The sequence below is a fragment of the Hydra vulgaris genome, chromosome 07 (assembly GCF_038396675.1).
Source record: "Hydra vulgaris chromosome 07, alternate assembly HydraT2T_AEP".
NCBI classification, from domain to species: domain Eukaryota; kingdom Metazoa; phylum Cnidaria; class Hydrozoa; order Anthoathecata; family Hydridae; genus Hydra; species Hydra vulgaris.
This window is the reverse complement of record NC_088926.1, coordinates 18,756,978-18,779,255: the sequence shown is the minus strand read 5'-3', so window position 1 is coordinate 18,779,255 and position 22,278 is coordinate 18,756,978. Positions and strand designations below refer to the sequence as shown.

The window sequence follows — 22,278 nt, the reverse complement described above, 5'->3', positions numbered from 1 at the left end:
TTTTCTCCAATATGATTTTCATTGTTTCTAAAAGTGTGAATAAGCTCTTTGCAATGATGCAATTAAAAAAACAAAAAAAAATTGCCTATATTAATTTTTATGGGTTCAAATAGATGTTGTTTTAGGGTATTTTAATTTTGTCGCCATATTGGCTTCATAATAACTCAACATTTGCAATTTTTAAAAAGCTAATTTTTTATCCATTTTATTGTATTAGTACGTAGGACCTTCAGAAAAATTAACAATACTGAAAAACTTTTTGTTCTGGAGATATGACCCTACAAAAAACAATTAATTTTTTATGGTTTTGAATTTGTGACGCTATTTGTTGAGCCATAGACTAAATTCTAAGCATGATATAAAAGTTGTATTAAATAATTTACGATCTGCACCTTCGGTTTACTTAGAATATACGTTTTTAAGATATATTACTCTTTTACTGCAAAAATGTAAGACCCCAAAAATACGACTTGTAATTACTGACAAATATTGAAATATTTTGATCTAAAACTTTGGCACTGTTAACTACATACTGACAAAATTTTATCGAAATCTGAGATGGTCGAGTAGGAATGATTTCGGATATTGGACCGTTTGGAGGGGAACGACTCTTGTTTAATATGCACAAATAAAATGTATAACAAATTCAGTAAAATAGTAAAGATAAAATCAATAGGTGAAAATCCCTGACTAAGTTTACTATTTTGTCGAAAAGGAGAAACTTTCTTAAGTTAAGTAAATCTCAGAGAATTTATATAGGTTTATCTAAATTTATATGATTCTTCAAACATCATATGGCAACGTAATCCACTCCAATTAAAACCCCGCATTATGTTTGTATAAGAAGAGAACTATTTATGCAGAGCAGTTATTTTTTTGTCAATTACACATAACTTTCTTGCTAGAAAATAGTTTTGTTGTTTACGATCAGTCAGCTAAAGCCTGACTCCGGGTTGGAAAATTTTATTGTCTTTTTTTTTATTAATCCATCCACTGCGTTTTTGATATATTTATATGACAAAAAGATGAAAAGGAGTTGGTTGCACAAACGATCGTAAAAAAAAAAAAAAAAAAAAAAAATTAAGTTTACGTGGCGTAGATAGTAAAACTACGTCGAGGAAATGTTATTTTTTTAAACCTTTGAATGTTTATGTTTGTCCAACTTTACTGCTGGTATACCAAAAGATGCTTACCGGTAAGCATCTTTTATTAAAACTTTTATTCTATATACTAAACAAATTACAATAAATACTGCGTGTTCAAAACATTTATGTACAAAAGAACTCCTTGAGAAACATCCTGGCTCAGCTGATTTGATCCGGAATAATTTTCGTTTTTTATAAGCATATAAAATTTTGCAACAAGCTCGGATATACTAATGCAAAAAGATTTTAAAGGCTTAAAAATATGATTGAATATATAATTTATATTTTTATTCAAGCATATAATATAAAGATTTATAGCTTTTTCAGAAAGAAAAGCTAATATATTTTATAATACATAAACCAGGTTTATTAAACCTCTGCAAGTATAGTTTAAAAGGTTGTTCTTCAGAAAGAAAAGCTAATATATTATATAATAGCTTTTCTTTCCGAAGAACAACCTTTTAAACTATACTTGCAGAGGTTTGATAAACCTGGTTTATGTTTTCCTACGCAATGAATTCATAAATTTATGACGTCATTGCGTTCAATAGTAATAGTATTATATTTAAATAAGTCTTTTTAGATAACATGACAAATAATAAAATAAAATAAAAAAACCAACAAATTACAAAAAAATTTATGGTTTGTGAAATATAAACTTTAAGTAAAAAAAGCATTTGTTATTTCAAAGCAAGTAAATTGATATCAAAATTGAGAAAAAGACAAAAAAGATTGCTTTCATTTAATTAAAGTTTACATTTATAACAAATAGTAACTAAAAAGTCAATATTTTTAGCTGCTAAAGCACGAATTAATTAATAAACGTGCAGCTCATCTTCAGTAAAAGATGTACTGTTTGCAGCTGTAGATAAAAAATACTTGTCAATTCTATTCGTAAATGCATTAATTGACGGAGCCTATTTGCATACTGACGGCAAGTTATTCTAATCATTGAAAACACGATTTGTAAAAAAATTGTGACGAGCATTATTATATGTGAATTCACGCATTAGGATGTTGGAAGATGTTCTGTGAACTGGTGGATTATGATAATTGATTTCTAGCTTAAACTGTTGGATCAAGTCGCCGCGTCTCGTCTCGTCCAAAGTAGTAAAATTGAGCCGTCGAAACCTTTCAGCATAAGATAATCCTACTAAACTATTATGCACTTTTGTTGCTTTGTGCTGAATTTTTCAATTTCTTTGATTTCACCTTTTAAGTAATGATACCATACCGGAACAGCGAATCCAGATGAAGCCTAACATACATAGTGTATAACTTACTACAAAGCTTCATATCTCTTAATCTAAATGTTTTTTTTAATAGGCCATGTACCATATATGCTTTACATGTTGCTACCTGTATGTGTTGATTCCATTTTAGATCATTAGATATAAAGATACCCAGGTCTCTCTCAATATCCGTTGCCTCAAGTATAAGTGATGTATTTTCATCATTCATTACATATTCATGATTACTATTTCCATAACCAAGGTGCATACCTTTACATTTTGAAACATTTAATTCCATAAGCCATTCCTTTGACCACTCTGTGACAATGTTTAAAAGGTTTTGAAGGATCAGGCGATCACCATCGTGAAACTCAGGTCTTATTTCTTGTAACAGTTTAGTGTCGTCAGCATAGATTTTATGAACTGATTTTATCTGATTTTATAACTTCATTAATTCATAAACAACAATGACTTCATTAATTTATAAAGTCATTGCGTTTAATGACTTCATAAATTTATAAAGTAATTGCGTTGCAAAACATACCCTGTATTTCTTTTGTTAATTTAAATGGTTTAAATTAAAGAAAAGCATATAAAATTTAAATTTATAAAAAATTTAATCATTTAAATTGTTTAAATTAAGGAAAAACATTTAAAATTTAAATTTATAAAAAAAATTAAACCGTTTAAATGGTTTATCAAGGCTCAACAAAATGCTTTGTTATGCTTACTTTTACTAAAATCTAAGCCAATGCATAGTGAGCCAGCACTGTCTAAAAATGGCAAAACTACTTATGGGTTAAATATTAACGTACGATAAATATTTATAGGGGTTTTATTGGGGCCAAGGAATTCATTTTCGGGTCACGATCACTCAAGTTGTTATTTTAGGGGTAGTCAAGGATGTTCCTGGAATATCCCGATGGTTTTTCAATTAGATGGGGCATGTTGTGTGTCTAAATATAGGTAATTGAGGTTGAAGAATTCAAATTTGGGCATATTTGGTCTCCAGGAGTGGTTATGATTGCACAGGTAGCCATTTTAGGTGTCGTTATTTTCTTTATTTTGTGTACTTAATATCTTTAATATTGTAAATATAAACATAAAACATACAATAAAATTTAACTTTATTAACATAAATTTTATTTTATAAATAAGAATCTAGGTGATGACATACATTATACATTAGTACATCAAGAGCTCCTCGGTCTCCTCAGTTTGATTGGAGTTTGACTTTTCCCGGACTCCTCCTCATTCTTGACACCATAGTACTGTAGTTGCAAAACATTTTCATCGTCTGGGGCCTGGAGAATTTCATTGAGTAGTGCTCTTTGCTCTTTTAGAGTAAAACATTTATATGAAATTATTATTTTTCACAAATGATATACTATTTTTCCTTTTTTTTTAAAGAATGAGGGGGGGGGGGTATTTAAATGAACAAACACATTTAACCTATTTAAAGTACAATTTCAAAATGACGAGAAATTAAAACTCTTTTTTTTCTCATAAACAAACTAGTTCCTTATACATAAATTAAACAAACTAATTCCTTATAAATAAATTAAACAAACTAATTCCTTATAAATAAATTAAACAAACTAATTCCTTATAAATAAATTAAACTACTCTTTTTACATAAATAAAAACTCTTTGCATATAAATACAAATAATACATTTTCTCTTCCATAATTCACATGTTTAAATAAATTTAGCACAATACAATAATTCACAAAAATGTAGATTAAACAACTACTTGAAGGTAACAAAATTAACTACTAATAAAAAAACTATTAAACGAAAATAGTCGTCAAAAGGCCGGGTGCCAATTCAGCTATTGCTTACTATTGATTGTAATTCGAGAATGTTGCAAATTACCTGGGCAAGCTATAACGACCAATACATTATTTGTTATTTATTTTTTAAGTTTGAGAATATTGATTTTTAAGTTTATTACTTTTACCATATATATATATATATATATATATATATATATATATATATATATGTATATATATATATATATATATATATATATATATATATATGTATATATATATATATATATATATATATATATATATATATATATATATATATATATATATATATATATATATATATATATATATATATATATATATATATCGTAATGTTGCAGAATAGCGACGTAAAATAATTTTATTTTTTTTCTTGTTGCACTCTCAGTGGAGGCTTTATAAACATTTGGAATATTAATTGAAATAATAAAAAAAAAAAAGATTGCAGCCCCATGCCAAACCCTCAGTTGATGTTGCAACACTCTCTTGTAGCCGCAGGCTATAAGATAGTCGATGTAGCATCACTCCTTCTAGCAGTAGGCTATAAGATAGTCGATTTATGTACTGAAGCCAATAAATATTCCTTTTTTTTAATTTATTTTACGCCTCTGTTTTGCAACATTACCATATATATATAACGGGTGGGGCGTAAAGAGTGAGACAAATTTCATATCAATTTTTAAGTAGATACTAAAACAATTATCTGTTCATTTTAGATATTGATTTAATAAAGAAATAAAACTCTTTAATATTAAAAATGTTTGTTTAAAATTAAGCCCCCTTGATTTTGTTCAATAGCAAAAACTCGAGACCTGAAACTATCAATCGAATTTTGGATAATTTTTAAGGGTATTTCTTTAACAACTTCTTTTACTTTTTTAACAAGCTCAATCTTGTTATTAAAAGATTTCGATTTTAAACGATCCTCCACTTCATTCCAAAAATAATAATACATATATATATATATATATATGTATATATATATATATATATATATATATATATATATATATATATATATATATATATATATATATATATATATATATATATATATATATATATATATATATATATATATATATATATATATATATATATATATATATATATATATATAAGGGGTGGGGCATAAAGAATGAGACAAATTTTGCCAATTAACTTTGTAATGTTGTAAATAAATGATTCCAAGTTTTATATATATTATTATACATCATAAAACCCTGTTTAAAATTTTATAGCTTTTGAAATTTTGCCTTCAGAATTTGTTAAAATAATGACGCTAAATCTAATAATGTGCAGTCGTGGCGCAGTGGTTAGAGCGCTTGCTTTAAAAGCAGGAGATCCAGGTTTGAAACGAGCTCTGGACATATTTTAGCGTCACGGTAAGGAAGGAGACGTGAACTTCCTGGTTAAATGCACTTCCGCGGTGCTATGTGACAAGACCGTTAGGAATTCTTGGGGCACCTGAAAAAAAAAATCTTCCGAAATATGATTAAATCTTGGCTAGAGCAAGGTTTCAAGGCTCAAAAATCTACAGTTTATTACAAACAGAAACATCTAGGGCAACAGCGTACAGGTGGGTCAATTGTATACTTAAATCTGGAATCACAGCCAAAACTTCGGCTGGCCAAGGAGCATTCGAACAAAACAATTCATTGCAAAAGTGAGGCGAAATCTTGTTTCTCACAAGAAAAAAAAGTCAGTTAGAAAAATTGGCAGAGAAGCAAGTTATTCATCTCGAACTGTTCGTAGTATAGTTAACGAGGACTTAAAATTGAAAGCGTACAAAAAAAATCGTGTTCCTGCATTAACTGCAGCTCACATCGAAAAAAGAAAGTCGTTTTCTCATTGGATAAGAAATCGGTTCACTAAACCGACTTGCTGAAAAATCCTATTTTCAGATGAGAAGATATTCAATCAAGATGGGCAATACAATTGGCAAAACGACAGAATTTATGCTGAATCAAGACAAGCTGCTAACAAAGGCATTGGCCTTTATCCAGTTCATAAATTTACTTTTAAGGTCATGGTGTGGTGTACACTCACTTATATATATATATATATATATATATATATATATATATATATATATATATATATATATATATATATATATATATATATATATATATATATATATATATATATATATATATATATATATATATATATATATATATATATATATATATATATATATATATATATACAGTATTGGACAAAACATTTGCAACCAACATCGAATAATGCTAAAAAGTGTTCCTAATTTTACATGTCTTAAAAACGAAACGAACTATACTACCACAGCAAACAGTTCAGGAGTCTGGAGTCATAGCATGCCATGAAACGAGCAATCAGCTGACAGGTGACAGTACACAGGAAGAATTTCGTTGACAAGTGCCATTTTGCAGCGGACAAAACAAGTGCAACTTTTTTGGTTTGTTTTATTTTCTTAAGTCTGGTCCGTGTCAACGTCACGGAAGTTTTTTAATAATTAAAGGAAGTATCCAGAAGTTTCCAGACGTTTCTAGAAGCATGCAGAAGCTTCCAGAAGTTTCCAGAAGAAGCATCTGGAAGCATCCAGTAGCATCCAGAAATATCCAGAAACATTCAGAAGCATCCAGACGCATCCAGAAGCTTCCAGAAACATCAAAAAGAAGCATCTAGAATCTTCCAGAACAGGTTCACACAGGTTCATTTTACTATATAAGAGACATGTAAATCGACATGTAATTCAGTCAGTATATGGAAATCAATCAGTCAGTATTATCAAGACGGTTTATCGAAGTGAGTTTGATCAAAGTGTTTTATCAAAGAACATCAATAGAAGAAGTGAAATACAACAAGTGTTTCATTACATCAATAAAGTCCACATCCGACCAAGACGTTGTGTTCCACAGAGCATTATTGTATCATCACAAGGTAAATGTAATACGGTAAGCCTTGAGAAGCGTGATTATTTATTTTTATTATTTTTATGACTTCAAGTGCAAAAATGGCTCCCGACAGTATTGGATTGGAACTAAGAAAAGAAAATTATTGGCGATTACGTAAGTGAAATGTCACAAAAAAGTATTTGTGATAAATATCAAGACTATGTTCCAAATATCGTTCTTGGCAGCAGATAACAAAGGTGGGAGACCACGTTCCACCACTTCTAGAGGGGATTCGATGATCGTCAGATCTTTCAAGAAGGATCCCTGGATATCATCAGTTGAGATACAAAAGCAATTAGAGCTGCCTGTATTGGACTGAACAATCAGACGACGTGCTGTTGAAGCCGGATTGTTTTCTCGACGCCCTGCAAAGAAACCGCTGATTTCACTAAAAAACCAGAAGAAAAGACTCCTGTTTGCTACATCTCATATTGACTAGACTGTGCAGAAATGGCGAACTGTCCTGTTCAGTGATGAATCGAAGTTCAACATCATTGGGAGCGATGGCATTTGCCGTGTACGTCGACCGGCCGGAAAATGCCTCGATTTACGTTACTGCCATAAGACCGTGAAGCATGGTGGATGCAATGTAATGGTCTGGGAGTGTTTTTCTGCTAACGGTTTAGGTCCAATACATCGAAACGATGGAATAATGGACCGTTTCATTTATAAAAATATATGAAAGATGTTATGTTACCTCATGCTGAATGGAATATGCCAATAAAATGGGTTTTTCAGCAAAACAACAATCCGAAACACACTGCAAAAGTAGTCAAGCAGTTAATTCAAGACAACCACCTATCGGTGATGGATTGGTTGCCTCAATCTCCGGATCTCAACCCTATCTAGAACCTGTTGGAGATGGTCAACCGCAGAATTATTCGCGAAGGTGCTCGTAATAAGCATCAACAGTTTGAACAAATGCAAAAGGCCTGGGCAGCGATTCCACAAAGTTTCATTGATTACCTGATCGAATCTATGCCTTGAAGATGCAAGGCTGTGATCGACAACAAAGGATTCGCTACGAAATATTGATAGCGAAGTACAGCTTGGTCAACATTTTGTCGAGTTGCACTTGTTTTGTCCAGAAGGAAATCAACTTTTTTAAATATTTTTGATTAATTTATTAATTTTCGTGAACAAATAATGAACTTTGTGAAGAACTTTGTCACTAAACAGTTACATAGTTATTTGTCGAAATTGAAAAAATGCAGCACTTTTATATAAAGAAACTAAATTAGCATTATTTGGTTGCACTCGTTTTGTCCGATACTGTATATTTATATATATACATATATATATACATTAGGGTGATGACTTTTATACAATCTCGTTTCCCTGTATCATAATTTGAGGAGTTTTCATTTAAGATTAAGTAAAATATTACATTCAAGGCGATTTGATAAAAAAAAACTCACGCACAAAATGATTCTAGGAATTTTATTTATTAGTTTTTCGGCCAAATTTTTGAAGTCACTGTAAGCTGATACAAAATTGAACACAAGCTGTAGAGTCACATGTATATAACATTATTTAGGATCATCAAACGCACAAGGAAGTCAAATATCGATAATGTCATTAGAGAGGATGAATCTCAGTGGGAGGTTATCCTTGTTGCGGCAGGAGTCGTGCAATTCTTGCATAACTTTGATGGCACGCTCGCAGCACTGGGTGCTTCGGGCAATGTTGAGTCATCTGTTTTCCAGTAGGTTTTCAAGCAAATAAGAGCTTTTGGGTAGTCATTCAGAGCTTCAATAATTCTTCAAAATCTTCAACGTGGAACAATCGACTGTTGAATCAATGGTCAGCCCATGAGTAAGAAATGAATGAACAGATTTTACGCAACCTTATACGGGTTTCTGGCATCAAAATAATCGCAAGAATGGCTAGAATGGCTCGAGAGTTTTAGCGTGCATTGCTGATGTTTGAGATCTGTTTGAAATTCACAAAGGGGATCTCATTCCTTTCAGTTATGTGACGGAAGACACGAGTGAGGTGGTAGAGAAACTTTATGTCAACTCTCCAGCCGCCTGTTTCCTTAATCTCAGTTTTACCGTTGCTGAAGGCTGCTTTCAATTTATTGTAATTGCTCATCAAATCCTGCATAAAGAAATACTCGATGTTTGGTGATTTAGTCGACCCATGGAGCTCATCTTCCAAGACAACGCGAAGAATGCGGTCTAACACATGGTACTGGCAACTGATGAACTTGGGTTTGGGGTGACCTTTCTCTTCGAACATTTGCTGCAGCCGAACAACAACGCCGGTTTACTTGCTGGTATTCACGTTTGTTGAGTTGGCAACAATCATCACAATTGATCCCCGCAGGTCAGGTTGAACTCCTCTAACACATCCTGGAGTCCTTCTGCAATTTTTTGAGCTTTCCCATCTTTCAATTTTAGCGCAGTCAACTTAATTTCTTTAGATTCATTCTTGAGGACCACGGCCTGATATTCAAAGCCCTCAATGTGTTTGCTTTCAAAGTGTATGCTCCACTTCTCCAGATAAAGCGTGCTCACCAAGTCTTTCTATTGCCATCTTTCGCTTGGATAGGTGGATGGTATTGGCTCTAGCAGGTTTGCTAGTCGAATAACCAACCTGACCTTTGCTCTCAATTTGCAGTTTGTAGAGGTTCTCATCGTCTTTGCACAACCATTCGCCTTTCATCTTGGTCATGTCAAGCAATTCATTCAATGAATTAAAGTTTTTTTTTTTCTGCAGCGCTCGTAGTCTTTCAGAAGTTTTGCTAGTTTTGCACAAATGGCTTGATCAGATACATGCGGGAAGTTCAACGTTTTGCTCCATAGGTCTTTAAGCTCTACAGCAATTAAACCAATCCTCTCTCTCCGTACTTTGGCAGTGGGTTCAAGAAATTTGAAGCATCCGACGACGTGGTTTTTCAGGGACATGCAACTCCGTTCGCTCAAGGGTGCTTCATAAATTTCCACGTTGCCTCTTCTTGATGGGCTTGAAACTGAACTAAGTTCTTTGTCCAGGTTTCCTTGTTCTTCTCCATGTTAGAAGAGCTCTTCCTGAACGACATGTTTTCTTTTACTCAGCAACTAAAATAGGAAAGACTTTAACGTCAGTATTAATTACATAACAAATTAAAGAAACTGTTTTTAAGTTTTCAATTGAACTGTTATTGTTAATATATTTTATTTCAAAAGAAACAAATAACGATTATAGAAAATGAAAAAGGTAGACACTAATTTAAATGTTATATGCTCAATTATAATTTGCGAAAGAGTTAAATGTAATTTACCAAATAATACAAGGATCTCTTTATTCTTAAACTATAGAGAATGCACAATAATTATAATAAGGCAATAATTATGTCGACACCAAATTAATTAAAACTCAACTACCTGCTTTGAACACCTCGCTTATATACCAGTTTATAGCAGACTGCAAAACAGCTGAAGAAAATTTTAGAACTCAACAGAAACTTCCCGAACAATTACGTCACTGTGACTGTCCTGGCTGAGAGCGCACCGCGTTATACGATGTTCTGGAAAACTCTATACATTTCTCTGCTACATAAATTATTGCGCAAGTCGGTTTCATGACTTATATATATTTATATATACTTATATATATATATATATATATATATATATATATATATATATATATATATATATATATATATATATATATACATATATGTATATGCATATATACATATATGTATATGCATATATGCATATATGTATATATACACACACACACACACACACACATATATATATATATATATATATATATATATATATATATATATATATATATATATATATATATATATATATATATATATGTATATGTATATTAGGGTGATGATATATATATATATATATATATATATATATATATATATATATATATATATATATATATATGTGTATATATTGTTAATACAATTACATAAAATGCTAAAATATGCCTACATAAATAACATTTCAAAGTGGTTTGTACGTGACCTTTTTCAATATTCTAATGGAATAAGCGTCATTTTAGTCATTAATGGGCAAAAGTTCATTCATTTGTGCTACATGAAATAATGTTTGAGAAAAAAATCAAAAAGTCATCACCCTAATATACATATACATATATATATGTATATGTACATATATACATATATGCATATATATATATATATATATATATATATATATATATATATATATATATATATATATATACATATATATATATATATATATATATATATATATATATACATATATATATATATATATATATATATATATATATATATATATATATATATATATATATATATATATATATATATATATACGTCTGTGTGTGCCCGTGTGTATATACATTTTTTGCAGAACACTAATAAATTTTAAACCTTGTATAAAAATTGTGTTGAACTAAATTTGTTGAAAGTACTGTTATGCATCTTTAAATTTGCTTTTTTTAGCATTTCATAGCAGTATTATTTCACATTTATACGAAAAAAATGGATACAAGGCAGTATATAAATTATACTAAGTGCCAGTTTTCAAATTTTATGGTAACAATAAATATTATAAGATGAAAACATTACTAGATGTTCATTGGGTGCAAGTTACCACTTTGTATAATAAAGTTTAAAAACTTAATTCGAAAAACACATGCAAAATCCATAGTTTTTACAAATATACAAAAATTAGCAGTTATACAACATGCTATGTTACGTCAATCATGTTTAGTGCCTCTAATCAAATTGCCTCTGGTTATGTTTATAAAGCTGAACATTTATGGACAACAGGGACCGAAAGTGAACCACCTGATGCACAATATAATTAAAGTCAGGAAGGTTTGATTCTATTTACTTTTTTGACTGGTTTGTTATTGATACATTATAACTAATAGGAACTTTAGTTCTTGCAATTTTGTCAAATTGCAGGAACTAAAGTTCCTATTAGTTATAATGTAAGCAATCTTTACAGTGAAAAGGTACTTCAATTTACTAAAGAAAACAGTATCTTGTTATATAACTGGTAACTCTACCCATTTATTGCAACCTCTTGATGTTGCATTTTATGGACAAAAGGTATTCAGCAACTTAGTAGTTTAGTGGTTTTGAAAAAAATATGGGATATACCCATTAGATATAAGTATTATTTTCAATCGTTTGCCAGATGGTAGTTGTAATTTTAGATAGCCAAGCAGTTGTTAATGTACTCAACCAATTTCAAAACCTAAACTTTATATTGTATATTATACTTTATGTTTATATTATATTTTATATATATAAAATCTAAATCTCAGCCTTCTTGTCAATAAGTACTTTTTTTGCTGCTGTAATTTTTTCAAATAAATCCTGCTTTTCAGAGGCAACTCTCTTTAGCACATTAGACTTTAAAATTGTTGACTTAATTTCTATCAATGGGGTTTTAGAGTTTTCCATCTACTTAGCGAGTGGCCTTTACCACCGTTTAAAAACCTCACCTGCCTGAAGACATTTTTTTTATAGGATCAGTTTATCATCTTAATCGGGACGAAGAGTTAGTCTAAAGAAAAAAAAGAAATTAGTAAAGAACTGAGAATAAATAAAATCTTACAAACTTCGCTTTTGATGCTAATGAAAAAAAACAAACTATTAACAATAGTAATTCAAGTATTATATACATAATACAATTGAAAATTCAATTTTACAATGTACTATTTTCAAAAAAGAAAAAAATACTTTTGCCCTTTTTAAAAGTTTTTTTTTGAGGATTTTTTGGCAAAATGTAAAGTTGTTCCACTTGCATAGTCTGTTAGTAAAACTGATTTAAATGAGACTTTTTTTATGCTAGTCCACTTAAAACATATCCATTAAAACAAAATAAAATACTAAATGGGTGTTTATAATGAAATAATATTACATTATTTTAGCAATTATAAATTAATGTGAAACTGGAATGTTGTTTTTATTAAATTTTAAAACAAAACAATGCGTTTTTGAATAGTTTTACTTTTATAAAAAACGCATTCAAAGTTACCCAATTTATGGGGTAACTTTGAGTGACTATTTAAATTAACATAATACAAAATCCTTTTATTTAAATATTATTTTGAACTTGAATTATGTAAGAGTCAACCTTAGCCCCTATATTCATTTTGTTAAATTTCAAATACTAGTGAAGGATGAGCAAGTAAAAATATCGGTTTACGGTAAAATGTACAAAATTAATTGATTTTTTTTGCAATTATTTTTTTTTTTACTTTTATTATTCAAGACGTTTTTTGACAATTGTTTTGACTAACAAACGCGCACATGCCTCACTTTCAAAATCAACCAACCAGGGTTTCCCATATCACTACCTATATTTTATATGCCGCAAATTTCAAAATATGCGGCCGGGTGAATAAAAAAAAGCGATTGCTTTCACTCAGTGATTGGTCAGTTTTACATGAATCAAAACTTAGACCAAATTTCCTTAAATTTTTATTTACGTAAAGCTGAACAATTACTCAACGTTTTTAGAGTAAATTGCTAAGGGATCGTCCATAAAGTACGTACGCTCGGAGGGGAAGAGGGGGTCTGCAGATGGCGTATATGAGATGGGAGGGCAGTGAGTTAATTATATATGAAAGGAGATTCTAAATTAAAAAAATTTAAATATCATAAAATGTTAAATAATTAAGTTAAAAGCGTAGGTACTTTTTTTGGAGGTGAAGGGTACTCAAAAAAGAGTATTGGAAAATGCGGGAGGAGGGGGGTCGTCAAAAAAAAAGCGTATGTACTTTATGGACGTCCCCTAAGCTTTACGTGAAGAAAAATTACAGCGAGCTTGCTAAAATTTTTATTTACGTAAAGCTGAACAGTTACTCCAAAAATGCTGAGTAAAGGCAATTGCTTTTTTTATTCATCCGGCTTATAGAATGTTCCATAACTTTCCACAACAACATTAAAAATGCTATTTAAAATAGGTTTTAACAAGGTTTAAACAATTAAAAACCAAAAATTGTTCTTTATGCGTCTACTTCAGCTTTTTAAGGCAAAATGTATAACTGAATAATAAAAGGCCTGCTGCGCTCAGCTGAGCTCAGAGAATTGGGTTTTAAATTTTCATATATATATGAAAATGTAACTTAAAGTTGATCACATGTGAGACCTGCGGTGTGATCTAGTGTTTTTCTACTTGTGTAAAGGTAAGTGTTAAAATAATATGTGCATATTAGGAGGTTTTATTGAAAAACACTTTGATAATAAATTACAAATATAAATAAGTTTTCATATTTCTTTTTCTTCAATATATGATACTTATTGAATAATATATGTCGTTAAGAAACTAAAATGTTCTAAAATTGTCGAACTGGTCGAATATTTCTTTTTTATATGATTTTTTCATTTTGACCAATATTTGAAAAGGAAAATATTGCCATTTTTGTGGTAAAATTAATATGCTGAGCTCAAAAATTATAGTAGGGAAAAATTATATCAGTTTTAGAGTGCTGGGAGTCTTCTTTTTATAAATTACATTTATAAAAAGAAGTTACTCCAATAATGAAATTGGTTCTGAGGGGTTCTGTTCACCTCTGGCCCACTGTGTAATGTATGCTTATAAATTTTATGTTTGAAAAAAACATGTAAAAATATTTGTTTTGAAGAACAAAAATAAAACAACAAGAGTAAAACTAACCCCCAGTGAAAAATAAAATCGCGTCCCACATGGGTTCCGCGTGGGTTCCGTGTGGGATTGATGGGATTTACGTGGGACGGATTTTCCCATGTGGTATCCGTATGGAAATTTGTCACCTTAAACCCATGTGGGTAATCCCACATGGGTTACATGTGGGAACCATATGGTATTTACACACATGGGAAATCCCACGTGGGTTTCATGTGGGATTTGCATGGGAATTAATTTGAAAGCTGGAAACTAAAAAAAAAAACTTTTAAAAAAAAACTAAAAAAAAGAAAATTTTAAATCGACATTGCATTGCGTTACATTTATATTGTGTGAGAATATTTTATATTAATATAGAGAATGGCAAGCAAGTATATAAGTACCACAAATAATGTTTATCTTTCTTTATAGAAATAAGATTAAGATTTGTGCAAATAGACGTATTATTAGGATAATATAATAGTTATTTGAATATAGATCTTGAGTATATTATCTGCTAACAATTAACTGATGAAAGTTCAAATGTTGTCAAAAACCAAGCATGCATGCATGGGACACTACAGTGTCCCACAAAAAAAATTCAGGTTTGAAAGTCAAAGAATTCCCAATTTTCTTTGTTAAAAAAGAAAAAAATAGGGTGGTGGTGGTGGGGGAGATAAGTTTCTGTAACTTTTATTATGCTCCAAAACTTTTAACTTTAGATATAATAAGGTCCTTATGACTTAAGGGACTTACAAACTACATTGAGGAACAAAAACAGGATATTAACAAAAACTTTTCAATTTTTAATCTGGAGTACCACAGTGTTATTGGGAATAAAGCCTCTGGGTCCAGTTTTTAAAGTAATATAATCTAAAGTAATGTTTAAATAAAATAGTATACTTTAAAATGCATATAGTTATACATATAACTCCTGATATAGTTATACATATAACTCCTGATATAGTTATACATATAATTCCTGATATAGTTATACATATAACTCCTGATAGTAATCTATATGTATAACTAGTTATACATATAATTTGTTATAGAAACTTATTTTTTAAGGTTATTCTTGAACAAATTAGTACCAATTAATTCAAGTTTAAGATTTAGTTAAAGTTCAAGTTAAAGTTCTTATTTATTCATTGTTTTTGTTAATTTTATATTTATTTGTTCAAATTTGTTAATTAGTACTATTTCTTACTACAGTAAGAATGTTTATCATTGATGAACGTGATTTTATTTGTTAATTTTATTTTCAACATATTTTGACAACACCCTTTACATTTTAAATGATGACAGCTTTACTTTTCTATTGATGTTAAATTTATTACATTTCAATAACTCAGATTGTATCATAACTGAATTATTGAAAGCTTTGTAGGGGTTTGTTGTATATCAAAGTCGTTTTAAATAAAGTAAAAATAATATGTATATATATATATATATATATATATATATATATATATATATATATATATATATATATATATATATATATATATATATATATATATATATATATATATATATATACAACATTAAAACAATAAAATTGATACAAAATTTCACTTTAAAATGAATACCATTAACATTGTGATGATACTAGCATTAGGAAACTAGTATTTATGTATTAATATTATACTATAAATAAATAGTTTTTTAATTCATTTTATAAAATAGAGACTGACAACTGATAATTAATGGAAATAAATACAAACTATAAAAATCATGTAAACTTCATTTATTATTTCTAAATACTATATTAATGTTAGTCTACAAAGTTAAAATCAATTTAGAGCATTGTTATTAGTTCTTTTGCGATTCGCACTTCCACTTCTGTCTCTCAAATTTATAAAATAGGTGGTCAAAGCTTGCTCAATAGGTAGGTTCTCAGCATAACAATGCTTTTTTCTTACACTTTCTAAAGAGAAATATGGCAAATTGATTACTTATTTTACCTAAATCATAGGATCATCTATGCATAATGATGTCAGATGATGACCAGGTTTATTGAACACCTTCACCCTTTATCAAACTCAGTCAATTTTTTGCCATCTCCCATTGAAAATGATGTCAGTTTTTGTTATCATATTATGATGGTATATCTGAATTGTTAATATAATATAAAAAATGCATATACCATCAATTTTTTTCCGGTTCAATTATACGTTTATTCTCAACAGTACTAAAATTAAAAAAAAATCACAAATTATTCTTTCAGATAAGCAAGCTAATTTCTGAATTTAAATTGTTTTTCCTATGATCCTCTACAGTTTTAAGCAACAAAAGCAAGAAGTTTTTAGACCACATTGTTGGTGTAAACACCTCTAAAACCTGCTTAAAGCTAGCATAAATTGTTTTACTTTTTTTTAAATAAAATAATTTACTTTTTTTTTTAATTCAATTTTTTAATTGACATTATTTTGGTCTCAACATTCCCTCCCCATTGTTAATTATTGTTAAACTCACACTGCCCCTCTATCTACTGGCATAGCCTAAATACTATATATATATATATATATATATATATATATATATATATATATATATATATATATATATATATATATATATAATTTTTACTTTATTTACAACACCATTTGATATACAGCAAATTCTTACAAAGCTTACAATAATTCAGTAAAATTCAATCTGAGTTATTGAAACGTAATAAATTTAACATCAATAGAAAAGTAAAGCTATCATCATTCAAAATGTAAAGGGTGTTGTCAAAATATGTTGAAAGTAAAATTAAGTTACTAATAAAATCACGTTCAACAATGATAAATATTCTTCCTGTAGTAAGAATTAGTACCAGTTAACAAATTTGAACAATTAAATATAAAATAGTGAAAAAACAATGAACAAATAAGAACTTGAACTTGAACTAAATCTTGAATTTGAATTAATTGGTACTAATTTGTTCAAGCATAACCTTAGAAAATAAGTTTATATAATAAATTTTATGTATAACTAGTTATACATATAGTTAACTGTCAGGAGTTATATGTATAACTGCATGCATTTTAAAGCATTTTATTTAATTTATATATTACTTTAGATCATATTACTTTGAATACTGGACCCAGAGACTTAATTCCCAATTACACTGGTACTCCAGATTAAAAATTGAAAAGTTTCTGTAAATATCCTGTTTTTGTTCCTCAATTTACTTCGTAAGTCCCTTAGTTTTATGAACCTTATTATATATAAAGTTAAAAGTTTTGGAGCCTAAAAAAAATTACGGAAACCTTCTCCCCCCTATTTTAATATTTTTTTTAATAAAGAAAATTTGACTTTCAAACCAGCATTTCTTTGTGGGACACTGCAGTGTCCCATGCATGCATGCTTGGTTTTTGACAACATTTAAACTTGCATCAGTCAATTGTTTGCAGATAATATACTCAAGAACTATATTCAAATATCATATGAACATGTTAGAGAATGTTCATATGATATTTGAACATCACAAATTTAATAATATTGTTGTGATATGTTATATAAATAATACCATAATAGATTATGATATGAAAATAAGATAGGATATAAAGGCAATGATCAAAGAATAAATTTACTTATAGACTTTTAGATGTTTGTTTATTAGTTTCAGAATATTATATTATGTGTGACCGCGGCCTTCTATAATAACAGGTCTTGACATCGCGCAACAAATTTGTTAAACTGAAGGCCAATTCCTAATACTGTGTTTACATTTTCATCTTTTAACATTAGACGAAAGTTTGTGTTTGCGCTTTTTTAATAAATCTTTAAAATTTGATTGGTTTATAAATTAGATAGCGCAACTTCAAGACGATAACGTTGTAAGTTTCAAGGCGTTAACATTGTAAGGTAATAATATTGTCAAACTAACGATTAGTTTTTTTAAATACCTTAAAAAATGCCTTTGAAATGCTGTGTATCTCTGTGCAAGTCGGACTATCTCAACTTCAACTACAATATCAATTACAACTACAACGAAGTTTATATGATTGTTTGTGTATTGACTACAAGTTGCCAAGTATAAGGACTTTAACACGATTGACTTCAAAAATAAGCTCAATGGAGGACCTAAGTTTTATAAATAGTATTTTTATGAATTTAAATCCATTAAAAAGAATTTCCATACTACTAATTGATGAGGTCTATGTCAAAGCTTCATTGCTTTACCAAAGAGGTGCTTTGTTTGGTCAAGCAGTAAACTACCCTGAAAAGTTAGCTAAAACAATTTTATCATTTATGATTAAATGTCTTTTTGGAGGTCCAGAATTTATATGTAGAGCTCAACCTGTTGCAAATCTTTCCTCTGAATTTCAGTTTGCTCAATGTCAACAAATTGTCTATTCAATAAATAATATCGAAAATAGTAAGACACTGGTAATAATTACTGATGGTAACCAAGTAAATCAAAGATTTTTTGGAATGTTTAAAACAGTTGATAGTAAACCATGGTTAACAACATCAGGTATATATTTATTGTATGATTATGTGCATCTACTAGAATCTATACGAAACAATTGGTTGACAAAAAAGACTGGGGAACTTCAATTTTTGAACAATAAAGAACTGGCTTTGGCTAAGTGGAGTGATTTAGAAACTATATATAAAACTGAGTGTAATAGTCTTTTTAAACTCTCTAAACTTACAGCTAAATCAGTTTATCCAAAACCAATAGAGAGACAATCTGTAAAGTTTTGTTTGTCTGTTTTTTGCAAAAAAACAGTAGCTGTATTAAGAACGCATCCAGAGATTGAAAATAAAGCATTTGAAGGTACTGCTGTATTTATTGAAAAAATAATTTTTTTTCGAATGTTGTTAATGTCAAAGCACCTGGTGCTGGCATTCGGTTTAGAAATGAATTATGCAAAGAAATCCACTCAGTTGGTGATCAACAGTTACAACTGCTACGAGATATTGCTGAACTGTCAAATTTTATGAAACCTACAGGTAAGCGTGTAAAACAGCTTACGCTAGATACTAGCAATGCAATAGCGCATTCATGTTATGGCTTTGTTGATCTTGTAGAAACTTTGTTGAGTAATGGAGCAAAGTTTGTCTTATTAGGTTGGTTTTCAACAGATCCCCTTGAAAAAGCTTTTTCTAAGCTTTGACAGGGATCTGGAGGTACTTACTTTATAAACGCTAAATCTGTATTTGAAAAAATTAATATTCAACTTACTAAATTGATATTACAACTTGACATTCCTGTTGATGGTATCGATGGTCATACTTGTGACATATGTTTTAGAGATATTTCTACTGATGAAAAAGAACTTCTGGATAATATACATGATCTTGAAAGCTCAGTTAATAAATCTACATTAGTGGCTATAGTTTACATAGCTGGCTATGTGCAAAAAAGTGAAATAAAAATTTATAATGATTCTACCAATTGTTATTATAAATATGGAAGTTATCTGTATTGCCTAAACAGAGGCGGACTTGAAATTCCTTCTGATGCTCTTTTCTAATGGTCAATATTTTGCTTTTTTTTTTTCAAGGTGCTACTGACCCTTTATACAGAACATTTTGTGTTACTCAGTTTTAGTTCATTACTGCTAAATATTAATTTAAAATCACAAAAAAACAATGCAGAGTATATTCTAATATTCTGCAAAAGAATTACTCACTAATTACCACTCCCAAAATACTAAAGCTATCATAAATTATGTGAAAATTAGTTTTGTAATTAATTATGCTATTTACTAGTTATGTTTTTTATTTTCTCATTAGCCTATATGTCTTTCAATATGTTTGGATTTGTATATATTTACCCTCTTGAGATATATTGATAAAACTTTTTTTTTTGCTTGAATCAACTTTTGTTGGTGTTTTTTATTGTTGGTGATTTTTATTGTTACCATTTTTAGCAAAAAAAATTAAAAATACAGTTATCTTTTTAATATATATATATATACTTTGTTATGAAATTTGAAATACGAAAAATATGATTATCTTTTAACAACTTTTTGGTTTTCTTTTTATATTTCCGTCTTTACTAGAGATTATTATTAGAAAACATAGACTGCCATTACACCCTACCTAATATAAAAATATATCAATATAAGTAAAAGTGAAAGTTTAATCGGCCTTCAGTTTTTACGGCATTTTGCGCGATGTCAAGGCCTGTTATTATAGAAGGCCGTGTGTGTGACGAAAAAGTAAAGATACTTTTGCATCCAGTGGCTATTGCACCCAACGTCTACATCATTGAAAAAGTAGGTTTTTACATTTTTGTTTTTGTTTTTTTGTTTAACTACTTATCCTAATTGATCACTTTTTTTCAGGATTCTCCTCATGGGTTCAAGCACATTACGCATATGTGTTCAATTACCCATAATACGTTAGTCATTGTAAGTAATAAATTAGGAAATAATTATTTGTGAAATATTGTAGTCATTAATGACTTCAACCTGGCTAATAATTAAAATTGCTCGACTAATAAGGTTCCTTATTAAAATTGCTCTCTCTCTCTCTCTCTCTCTCTCTCTCTCTCTCTTTGCCTCTCTGTCTCTCTCTCTCTCTCTCTCTCTCTCTATATATATATATATATATATATATATATATATATATATATATATATATATATATATATATATATATATTTGTATTTATTTTTTTTTTTAGAAAATGTTTGAAGAAAGTTAGAAGATACTAAAAACCTTGGTATTATGCAACCCGAAGCGATTTAATTAATTCAATCGCCAAAAAACGGCGTGTAAATCGCAAAAGAAAAAATAATATTTTTAATATTCATTTTGGATGTATTGAGTAATAGCATTTATTTTAAAATAAATTCATTTTGCAACACGTTTTTTAATTTTATAAAATTTCGTCTTAATAATTTATGGTAAATCCCACATAGGTTATAGGTGAAAAACATCACATGTAAAAGATCAAAAATGCTACACATTTTGAATACCAAATGGGATAAAGTAGCAAATACCAGATTAAGTTAAGCCTCTCTGAAAGCTTTGATGATTAATTTTAAATTACTATTTAAGTAATTTTTAAATTAAAAGAATTTTAAAAATTATCATAGAAGCATTCGGACTTTCATTTGTCTAGTATTGACTACTTTTATACCATTTGGATTAAAATATGTGGCATTTAAGATCTATAACATGTAGTATTTTCCACCTATATCCCATGTAGGATTTACCACATAAAACCCATGTGGGATTTACCATATGAAACCCACATGGGACAAAATAATAATCCCCATATGGGTTACATATGGTAAAAACCCACGCGTATCCCATATGGGATTTGCCATATGGAATCCATGTGGGATTTACCATATGAAACCCACATGGGACAAAATAATAATCCCCACATGGGTTACATATGGGAAAAATCCACGCGTATCCCATGTGCGCTTTTTCACTGGGCCGAGTCAACAGTAGTAAATAAAAATTCACTTTTTTATCACATGCATGTGTAACAAAATTTTATAAAAACTTCTTTTGTGTGTCTAGCACTCGATTAGACAACTTTTATAATCGTCGAGTCGTATTACGTTGGGC

The 22,278-nt window shown here is 29.2% G+C and overlaps 1 protein-coding gene across 2 annotated transcripts; it reads left to right on the top strand.

The window, feature by feature from the left end:
* The first annotated feature begins 18,342 nt into the window (after nucleotides 1–18,342).
* Nucleotides 18,343–21,562, top strand: LOC136082334 (uncharacterized). 2 transcript variants are annotated; one of them, XM_065801281.1, is made up of 3 exons: nucleotides 18,343–20,970; nucleotides 21,040–21,105; nucleotides 21,380–21,562. In XM_065801281.1, the coding sequence occupies exon 1, from the start codon at nucleotides 18,665–18,667 to the stop codon at nucleotides 19,688–19,690; it is 1,026 nt and encodes a 341-aa protein (XP_065657353.1). In that variant the 5' UTR covers nucleotides 18,343–18,664; the 3' UTR covers nucleotides 19,691–20,970; nucleotides 21,040–21,105; nucleotides 21,380–21,562. The 2 variants fall into 2 exon arrangements, with proteins under 2 accessions (XP_065657353.1, XP_065657354.1); XM_065801282.1 differs by lacking the exon at nucleotides 21,040–21,105.
* Nucleotides 21,563–22,278: the final 716 nt, after the last annotated feature.